Source organism: Austrofundulus limnaeus, unplaced genomic scaffold (genome assembly GCF_001266775.1).
Source record: "Austrofundulus limnaeus strain Quisiro unplaced genomic scaffold, Austrofundulus_limnaeus-1.0 Scaffold284, whole genome shotgun sequence".
In the NCBI taxonomy this organism is placed as follows: Eukaryota; Metazoa; Chordata; class Actinopteri; order Cyprinodontiformes; family Rivulidae; genus Austrofundulus; species Austrofundulus limnaeus.
The window spans coordinates 146,185-157,389 of record NW_013952686.1 but is presented as its reverse complement, the minus strand read 5'-3'; the positions used below and the strand labels follow the sequence as shown (position 1 = coordinate 157,389).

Below are 11,205 nucleotides of genomic sequence, written 5' to 3'. Positions count from 1 at the left end.
ACACACACACACACACACACACACACACACACACACACACACACACACACACACATACAGGGGGTCTGATTTCACATTGTGTTCGACAGAAACCAGGAGGCTCCCTATATACAATCACGCCACAGGGCTCTGAAATCTCACCTGTGCTCTTATAGAACTGCAAAAGCTTAATCCACTGAGTTATTTTAGTAAAACTTTAATTGCTAGCTGCATGGTTTCAGCTAACACTTATCAAAGCAACCCAACACTGAACTGAATTGTTATTTTAATTCTAGGATGGAAAATACTCGGGAAAATTGTAACAWCATCAGATTGGGAGGAAAATACAGTAAGGATGAGAAACACACTTCCGCTCGATCCACCCTGCAAAGCAACCACATAAGTTATTAAACGATGCATTTATTAAAGTCTCTGAGCAGATTTGGTTAGTAATAAACATGYAATTCATGTTGAGCTCATTTGAACACAGCGGTTATCCACCTTAGTGTTCCTCATTCTGGAAATCCCCTCCCAAAATGTTTTCACCTGTAATCATGACCACATCATGCTACGACCCACCCAGCAGGCCTCTACAGTCCCCTCCTCTTCTCTCCTGGTGCGGATGAAAGTTTCCACTTGTTACATTAGAGGGCTGTCAGCAGGAAGCAAGGGAGGAAAGTGACAAAGAGCGACAGAAAAAAAAGGGAACTCCAGAGAAAGAGAGGAAGAACTTGCAGAGTGGGCCACAGGTGAGTGAACTTCATTTGAAAAAAGGGAGGATTTGTGTTGTTTAAGTTGAGCTAAACCCACATGAAATATTTATTCATTTGATAATTGGCTCAACGCAAGTGACATCAGTATCACTGTGAGAATGGCATGGTAGAACAAAGTGATGTGTATCCATTTTTTCACCTGCAAATTAATGCTAAAAAAATAAAAATATAAATGCTAACTCCTAACAATAAATCAGTATTTGTATACTTGAATGAAATAGTTTTCTATGAGTCATTCTAAGAATTTTTCTCATTTTTTTGTCCGTCAAAGGTAGTTTTTCTAGTCATGAAATTATTCTACTATAAAATTTCCTAATCTTCGAAAATTCAGTGACAAATTTAATTGAGCATTAATGTCAAATGTATTTACCTCTGTCCTGAAACATCTAATTAAGCAATTATGTTTCTCAAACTTGCTTTTTCATTATTATCAAAGCAGTTGATCTAAATGTGCCTTGAAAAACACTGACTAAAACAAACACAAACAACCTCCAAATGACAAGTTTATGTCAGGAAATCTCCACAGTTTGTTTGAAAACGTGAAGATTCACACACTCACTGATGAACTGCACCCAAGCCAAGAGCGTTTCTGTTTTTTCCAGCGAAACTCAACATTTAGGCATCCCTTGTTGGCATGGAAGCCAAAAAATGGCCAGTGTTGTACCCTGTTTCCAGGGTGTAGTACCCACAGGAGCTCATGGGATGCAGGGGAGAAAGGAAAAAAAACAAGCCATGCCGCTTAGCAGCCCTCCCAAGTGGACCGCTCAGAGAACAAACACATTTTAATTGTGCTCAATGCCAGAGCACTGCGAACCAAAACACCTAAGATGTTATTGTGTGGCTCTACGCTGAGTAATCTTAGCAAGATTTACTTCATGGGGTAAAACGATTTTGTGTAAATGTAATATTTAAAATGTATTGTTTTGATCTTTTTTTCCCTCTATACTGTCGTTCTTCTAAATCCTTTAAAGCTCATATTCAATAGTTTTCTGTTATGCGACTCCACCAAACAATTATGAGATCATTTTCATCAGAACAGGTAGACAACTGTAAAAAGAGATGACCATGAACAAAACTGAACTGGTGGATTACAATAAGTGAACTCTGCTGTTATTATCAAAACATTTTACCACGAGGAGGTAAATAGTAGAAGTCAGATAATCTGTTTTTAYATGAATCAGGTTTCGTATTGCTTTATTGATTCTGCCATCAGGTGCTTGTTATGTGTAAAGCTCTGCGGATGTTAAAAGCAAGAGGTACGTCACAAGTTTGTTCAAATTCAACATTTTGAATGTTATTGCAGGCCGGACAAAGAGCTGTCTGCCTTTCTTCCAGCGGGATAATGGCTTCTGTAAAGAGGACAGGTATGAGTCCATATCTCTTTATTTCAATTCTCTGTTGAAGGTTATTTGCATTTTTCAATCATTGCATCTGTTGTTTYGGTTTTATTTTATTTTTTTCAAGAACAAGAAACTGCAGCAGTAATAGACAATGGCCTCAAGTTGTGTAAAAGGGGACAGCTGATTTACACAGACAAGTCAAAAAATAAATAAACTACTGGAATGTTCCATGATCCGTAAAGTTTCCGCCACACAAGCAGCCCTATAGGCTACACATGGGGCGGTCAGCTCCTACATGCTAAAATCATACATCTAACATGTTTAAATTAATAATGAGGTGACATTCAGCACAATAATTTATGACTTAGATTAATTTAAAAGATTATAGGATATTTTTTGTTTTAATATATCCAATTATGCAAAAGGTGCGGGAAAAACCAATGACGCAACTGGTCATAGCTGCTTTGAAATCAGCTACTTTGGTGCATCACCAGGTTATTGTTGAATTATTAATTCATTTTTTATTAATTATTAAAGGTAATCCTGTGTGTACCAAGCTTCATGTCCAGCAGTTGACTGGCTATTTACCCCAGCATTGCATCAGATATGATACAATTGTAACTGACCAATCTGACAAATATTCCCATTATTTAAAAACATACGAAAAGGTATTAAAYATAGGTTTTCTTTTTTACTTCATAGCAGTAAACTCGAACTTGTTCACTTAAATCTTGGGGTATTTTGCAACTCCTTTAAGCCAAAAAGCAAATTTTTGGGAAAAAAAACACAGTGTATGTAAATATACACATACACACTATTTTTTTATTTGCTATAATATGTATATTTCAAGACTATTTTCATGGGTTTAATTAAAAAACAACTACACAGTCAGTGGACATTGATGCATGATGAAAATATTGCTCTAAAATGCAACACGCAGTCAAATGGCACATCATTAAATCTTGGTAGTTTCTACAGTAACATGCATTAAAAAAACAACAACATATTTGTAGTTTATTTCAAATGCCCAGGAGAGTTTATTTGCTTTTTGCAATCTATACTTAAAGGGTTGGGGGTACGGGGGGAGGTAAGGGGAAGATCACGTAAAACCAACTCATTYATGCATGTATGAGAAATCCTTGAATTTCCTGTGGCAGCCATGTGGAGCTGCAACAAAGCGTCATCTATTTACACAAAGTTCCTCCCAGGAGCTCAGTCTGCAGCCGAGTTTCGGCCCCATAGTGCACCCCTCCCCTGAAGCACTGTTGTGAAGACGTGCTGAAGTGGGAGTGTTGCAAATGGTAGGAGGTTCTTTAAGAGAAAGTTTCAAGGTGTTTTGATTGGCTGTGACGCAAAGTCGCATTTATTTTTGATATATACAGCATTTTCATAACAACTGAAAGTAACAGTTACTTGATTAGGARTATAATTGAACTAYGTGCCTGGAAAATACATAATAAACCACTTTAATGTCTGCCTCTAGGCACCCTGCACCTCCTTCTTTTAGGACTWCTTCTACCTCCAGTATTAGTGGCGGGACAAACAGAGACCTCCACCACTCCAYCTTCCACAGCGATGGACACCAGCAATACAGCGACCACCATGACTCATTCCACTGTCTCCGTCACTAATGGAGGTATTGTAACAACCACCCCCACCCAGTCTCTCACATCCACCTCCGGAGGCTCAGACTCAAGCACCTCCCAGTCTCACACATCCCCCTCTGAACGGATGACATCCAGCAGCACGCTCTCTGCCACAAGCACCTCCGGAGGCTCATCGCCCCACACCGCCCTCACAAGCATCCCTGAAGGCACGGTAGCCGTTGTCTGTCTCACAAGTGTAGTAGTGCAGTAAAACATAAGCACACATATTTCTTAAGTCAGTATTGGAGTATATCAGTTTGCAAATTCTCTTTTTTGTATGCATCATAGCACCATGTGCTGCACTCTGTATTTTATCCTTTTCTGGCTTTTTGCTGCCTTCCCTGGACAGATTTTTTTTATGAAAGAGTCGTATCAACAAGTTGGAGGTAAGGTAGGTCGCCATCATGATATTGGATCTATCAGCTGGTTCAAGAAAATGTTTTCCAAAGAGAACTTTGAACTGTACTGATACAATGATGTGCAGATGTTTGTAAAAATGTCTTTACCTCTGCTTTGGCTGATGACATCTCAGAAAACAACATGCATTCTATTTTATTCAGTTTATTTATTTGGCACCAATCCATTGCAAATGTGTCAATAGGGTGAAGGATGAGCAGCATTTCAGTTCAAGCATGTTCAGATAAATACAGTCTAATTCAATCAGATTATAATATGGATCCAGTAGAAATAACATCTGAAGACCCAACGTTCCCCTCAGCATTTAAAAGAACTGCATCAACACCTGTATTTTCTGCCTTGTCCCTTCATGTAGTAATTAAGTCAGACCAAACTGCTTATTTTCAGGTTCAAGCACGATGAGTTCATCTCCCACCACAAGTTCAAGTCTCTCAGCATCAACAATGACCTCATGTATGTTTTCCATCACATAGAAAAAAAAAACATTTTGATTTCTTACCAAGCTTTGTTGTCAGAAAAACAAAGTTATTGCTGTCATTAATACAATATCTTTCATTTTCTATTCAACCATGGCATCCATGTCTTCTCCATAGATGGTATGGGCGTAACATCAAATGCTACTTCAATGAACATGGCAAGTCCTTCTTATAGGAACAACACATTGTTGTACTTGTTGCTACACAACTTTTTCATTGTTTTTGAACCTCTGATAATCGTTGTCTGCCTTCAACATCTCTCAGACACATCTGCGTTGCCCTTCGTTCTTGTGCTCCTACTCTGAATGCTACTTGATGTACACCAGTACGAACGCCTCGATGTGTGCTAACGCAAGTTATTGTCAGGTAAGAAAACAAATGACTCCGACAAACCCTCGTCATCCAAACTGTTTGTTCCGTAAAGAACAACAGCCACAATTGTGTTAATTATGAAACACTGCTTACTGTAACTGCAACTTGTGTCTGTTAAACAATCGACGTTTCATTCAAATGTTTGTTGTGTCATTGTGTGACGCATCAGCTGATGAGGAGCGAGGGCATGTTGTACAAGGCCAGCTGCAGTGCCTCCTGTGCAGAAAGCTGCAACAGCACTTCTCAGGTCAACTGCTCCGTGAGCTGCTGCAACTCCACCGGATGCCTCAATGGCACTTTTGCATCCATGATGGCGACAACTACAAGTAAGAACTGTTTGAGCTCATCGTGCATCGGTTACATCTGTTACTCGTGTTCCTCRAATGCAAGCATTAAATCAATTGGTTTTATGTGTAAAACTTAAGCTTTTATGCTTTTCTGGAATAATTTTAGTGGCCACAACRACAAAAAGCACAGCCCAGTCAACCTCCACGACCTCAACAACCGCAAACAAGGTAAAGCCTGCGTGTGTGAATGAATTCATTCATGTGAGTGGATGGATGTGTAGCTATTAATAAATTTGATAAATGCCTATTTTTATACCTTCTAATAATTAATTTTAAGGTAATGTTAAGATAAGGTGAATGTTCGTCTAGCAAGGTAGGATAATTAAAACATGAGTAATTTATTGCACATTTCAGGGAAACAAATGCCTAAAGGGTACATGCAGTGGGGACAAGTGCTACACATCGTTTAACGTGCTCGAAACATGCTCCTCCACACAGCCACACTGCCAGGTAAGAAGTGCTGAAAGTGATTCTAACATCTCTTTAACAACAATGTCACGATTTCACACCTCAAAATATAAATGTTAATAATGAACAATATTATTAAAAAATGTTTAAAAATGTAATATTCTTGTCCTCTCCAGTTCAGACTTGAAAATATTCCTCTGAAATCAGAACATTATTTTACCAATACTAATAAAAATATTCAGTTTAAATATAAGAAACATGAAATGGACATTGAAAGATTTTTTTCAAATGTTCAAATGTACATATTTTAATAAAATACAAATTTAAGGCTAAAAATGCTGCTTCTGCCCTAAATTACAGCATAACTTTATAATTATTAAAGCTGAGARTGCCTACATTTCAGTGTATGCAGTTTAAAGAGAACCATTTTTTTATGTTGACGCTGCCACAGTGGCTCATTATGGTCACCACAGTAACCACATGCCTGTTTCTCTCACTCCCTGATTTAATGTTTTAACTAAGACTCATGTCTAAACAATAGCACTTCAAAAAGGGTGCACCATTTGGTTTATAGTTTGCACAAAAAAGTTTTTTTACACTAACAAAGGCCCTCAAAGTACTTTATATTGTTAGAAGAGGAAGACGAATGATAAATTTTATCTAATAAGTTACACAAATACACACTGATTTATGACTTATTTCCCCTCTATACTTTCAATAAACAAAACCAGGCAGATGTTGAAGTGTTTCTGTTTTCATTAAAACTTTACCCTCAGGTTGGACATAAAATTTCTAACTTTTTTTTCCACCTTTCTTACTATATTTTTAGCTAAAACAGAGTACCACTGCAACATGGACTGCAGGTTGTGCCAACTGCACAAGTGAGACSGCTTGCAGCCCCTCCACACAAACCTCGTGTGTTCAGGAGTGCTGCACCGCCACCAYGGCATCCTCCTGCCTGTTCTTGAACGGCACGTCGAATATTTTTGGCTACTCTTCTGCCACCAGAGGCCCTCATTTCCAGACCAGTTTGATTGTTTTCTTGCTTTGCCTGCTTTCTGTCACACTGCTGATGTGAGAGGAAGAGCATGCATCTGCTCAGCTGCTGTGTTGGTCRTTATTCCTGCCAGAAGCCTTATGGCACTCCAGAAATGAAGCTATTGTAAGAGATCAACACATTTCTGCACTTGTATATTGCTGATTTTCGTTTATGATTGCATTCAAGAATTACATTATTGATTATTTTACTTTCTGTTCAAGACCCAATTATCTTTGATCAATGAGGATTAAAAGAAATATCAGTTAAGAAAAACGAGACTGAAGCAACTAATTTCATCAGTTCCCATCCAGGATTTGAATCTCATTGTTAAATAAAAACATAAAATAAATATATTTTTTACTTGTATATTTGCTAGGACTCCTGTAAAGTGTTTTTGACAATGATCATCCCTTTATTTAGTCACTGATTGGGATTTTAAAATGAAATCAATGCAGCTTTACTTCTATTTGCACTTTATGTAACACAAATGCTGAGCTGTWACAGGAAGTTACGTTTAAGTCTTGTTTTTAGTTGTAACCTTTACACAACCTGCAATGCACTACTCTCAAATGCATTTTATCTTGTATTTTTTTGTGCTTTGTGAACTGGATGTCTACTGTGTGGTTTTTAAAGTTATATTTTATGGTATAGTAGGGTGATGTAAATCTTAAATGAAATCAGAAACACGTCATGTTAATCTAGATCCGTGTACAGTAAACAAAAAATAGACAGATTATTCCTTCAAATGAAATAAATTTCTATATCTCTCGTGAGTCTTCTTTATTTTTTAACATTTGACTGCATTTATGTCAAATAAGTACAATTATACACCAATCAGCCATATCTTTATGACCACTGGTAGGTATTGTTTTTAACAGGAGCTCTGCTGGGTAAACATTCACAACAGGCTGATCCTGAATTTTTGACACAACACCGCTCCTATTTCCATCCAGTGTAGGCCAGTACACGCACCTGTTAGTGTATCAGCACTGTCATCAGACTTCTTCTTCCCTCGTCTGGTCTTTTTGTGCTCCTTCCTGCTGGGCTCCTCTCCAACTAATATCCACCTGCACGTGTCATGCTCCCATCAGATGGTGGATGAGTCAGCTTTAACACGCCTGATTCAGATGTTTGCAGTTCAACAAAAGCCTGTTAATCAGTTGTCAATTGAAATCAGTTGAAGCAGGGAAACATCACAAACATGCAGGGCAGTGTGCCTTGAGGACCAGGGTTGAAAAACACTGTGTCAGCCTATTGGTCACTTTTTAACAGCCGCAAACATGCACCTAAAACGACTGACCGAAAACCTGCAACACAGCAAAAACGGGAGTGTTAAAATTTCAGTGTTAAACTTTTGAGTGTTGATTTAACACCACCTAGTGTTATTTTTAACACTTTCTGAGTACACCCAGTGTTGGTGTTAATTCACAGTGTTGATTTCCTCAGTGTTGTCTCAACACTTGACAGTGTTAAATAAGCCCCGCCCACAGTCAAGTCTTATGTAACACTTAACAGTGTTGTTATATAACACCATGCAGTGTTGAAAGAAGCATTCTGAAAAGCCCCTCCCTCTTCCACCTCATGTCAGACAGACCAGCATTTACCCAGCATCCCTTGCTGAGAAATCTTACAGAAATGTTTTTGCTTGTTTATGACTATTAAATAAGTTCATGAGAGTAAAAAAATACTGTAGTTGTTCTGGATAGTTTTCTTGTTGAGTTTGATCAAGTTGTTCAACTTTAAGTTTATGTTTTTGGTCAAAAATCGACACCATGAGTGAGAGGTATGTCCTGGTGTGTGAAGGGTGGCTCCATTACACTTTTCTACTAACTATTGAGAGTTTGATATTAACTCTGACTGTTAAATTTACACTCTCAATTTCATGGTGTTGACACCTTGTAGTGTCTGTAAACCTTTATAACACCACAATTTCCTTTGTTAATAATAATAATAATACACTGGTGATACTACACTATCTTAACACTGTTATGATAACGTGACACCCAGTATTGTTGAATATTTAACACTGGATGGTGTTACTGTTAACACTATATTTTAACACTAATACTATTTTTATGTTAATGTGACACCAAGAATTGTTGAATATTAAACAATGGTTAGTGTTAAATTAACAAAAAAAAAGAGTGTTAAAATTTAACACTTTCATGAATGTTATTTTAACACCAGNGTTAATTCACAGTGTTGATTTCCTCAGTGTTGTCTCAACACTGGACAGTGTTAAATAAGCCCCGCCCACAGTTAAGTCTAATGTAACACTTAACAGTGTTGTTATATAACACCATGCAGTGTTGAAAGAAGTTTTCTGAAAAGCCCCGCCCTCTTCCACCTCATGTCAGACAGACCAGCATTTACCCAGCATCCCTTGCTGAGAAATCTTACAGAAATGTTTTTTGCTTGTTTTTGACTATTAAATAAGTTCATGAGAGTAAAAATTAGTTGTTCTGGTTAGTTTTCTTGATGAGTTTAATCTAGTTGTTCAACTTTAAGTTTATGTTATTGGTCAAAAATCGACACCATGAGTGAGAGGTATGTCCTGGTGTGTCAAGGGTGGCTCCATTACACTTTTCTCCTAATTACTGAGAGATATTAACTCTGAGTGTAAAATCTACACTCTCAATTTGATGGTGTATTGACACCTTGTGGTGTCTGAAAACCTTTATAACACCACAATTTCCTTTGTTAATAATAATAATAATACACTGGTGATACTACACTATCTTAACACTGTCGAAATGTTACTGTGACACCCAGTATTGTTGAATATTTAACACTGGACGGTGTTACTGTTCACACTGTATTTTAACACTAAAACTATTTTTATGTTAATGTGACACCAAGAATTGTTAAATATTAAACACTGGTTGGTGTTAAATTAACAAAAAAAGAGTGTTAAAATTTAACACTTTCACAAATGTTATTTTAACACCAGCGAATGTGGACACATATAGACACTTTGTTGGTGTTAAAATTAACACTGTGGGTGTTAAATTATGTAGCTATGACCCATACAAAACTCATAAACCAACTGATGAGTTATTACTATAAAATTAGCACAACAAGTTATTATAAGAGACAGTAAAATAATACATCTTAAACGAAGAGCAGGACTACTTGCAAATAAATCAAGTTCAAATTGTAATTAATGCAAAGGCTGTTTCTATTCTATTCTATTCTATTCTATTCTATTCTATTCTAAAATAAGACAATAATAAACATTCCTCAAAGTTCGTTGATGAAACTATTAGGCTCTGGTTCTCTTTAGGTCACTGACCTGAGGTTTATTCAAAACGAACCGGGTCTCTGACTGGCAGCTGTTCTGACGTCACTCGAGTTGCACGAGCGACTGGTGCGTGGCAGTGCGCGCGCGCGTCGAACTGGCTCAGCGGAAGAACATCTGGGCCGAAYGAGGGGACTGATCATGTCGGAGCGAACAAAACCGCTGGGCTGTGACTCCTTCTGCTTCTGTTCGCCCCTCAGAGACTGATAACTGGGTCACTGCGGAGATTTTTTTTTTTTTTTTAAACATTTTTGTGGTTTGGGGAAACGTGTYGCCGAACTTGTCAGTCAAGTCTTCACAATGGACCAGTCCGTCGCAATTCAAGAAACTTTGGGAGGAGAAGAAAACTGCGTTTTAGTATCCTTTGTCCCTGATGTGTTTGTTGGCTGTTTGGATTCAAAAGGAGAAACGCTTCAAACAAAAATATAAACAAGACTCTGCTGAAGCGCAAGGCCTGAGAGGCTGGGTTTGGCTCCTCGAGCTGCATGTTGACTAAAAAAAAAGAGCCACATGAAAATGGACGTATTTAGGTGCAGAACGCGGATTCGCAGTTTGCACRTTTTTTTAAGAGAAACGTCTTGTGTCAGCTACTTCCCATAAATAGCCTATTCTTGGTGGTGCAGTAACGCATATCATACACCAGGGGGCAGCCTAATCTCACCACTAGCTGCTTTGTCATCAGTGGTTGGGTGGAGGGAGAGGAGGCCCGCCTAAAAAATACTTATGATCTTGCTGTTAGTGCTCAGAAATGTGTTACTCCTCAGTCTCATCTACWACCACAACTAATTCCAGGTCARTATGTGTAAAACTGACTGATTTCTGACCTTTGTTTTGCCACTAGTCAAATAAAACTAAATGAAATAAATCAGTTTCCTTAAGCGATATCTGTAAACATGCTGTCCAATGTGATGTCTTCTATGATGATCTGTCAGAGAGCAGGCTGCTGGGGTTGGTGGAGTCTGGAAATGAACATGCGTAAGTTTTTAATGTCTTCTGCAAAAGCAATGTCATATATTTTATTTTCTTCTTTTATAAAGCGATTTACTAAATTGAGTTAGTTTAGTTACTTTGTACAGGATTAAACACACACACACACACACACACACACAC

At 37.9% G+C, this 11,205-nt stretch overlaps 2 protein-coding genes across 2 annotated transcripts in view; both read left to right on the top strand.

Moving 5' to 3' along the window:
• The first annotated feature begins 634 nt into the window (after positions 1-634).
• On the top strand, positions 635-7,570 carry LOC106526628 (serine-rich adhesin for platelets). The gene is made up of 10 exons (XM_014021266.1): positions 635-728; positions 2,056-2,116; positions 3,576-3,905; positions 4,543-4,608; positions 4,749-4,789; positions 4,896-4,997; positions 5,173-5,329; positions 5,457-5,518; positions 5,705-5,800; positions 6,588-7,570. The coding sequence occupies exons 2-10, from the start codon at positions 2,095-2,097 to the stop codon at positions 6,834-6,836; spliced, it is 1,125 nt and encodes a 374-aa protein (XP_013876720.1). The 5' UTR covers positions 635-728; positions 2,056-2,094; the 3' UTR covers positions 6,837-7,570.
• Positions 7,571-10,988: 3,418 nt separating this feature from the next.
• Positions 10,989-11,205, top strand: part of inpp5b (inositol polyphosphate-5-phosphatase B) — a 22,789-nt gene continuing 22,572 nt past the window's right edge. The window contains exon 1 of the mRNA XM_014021252.1: positions 10,989-11,070. The gene's annotated coding sequence lies outside the window, so the exon portion shown is untranslated. The remainder of the gene's footprint in view (positions 11,071-11,205) is intronic.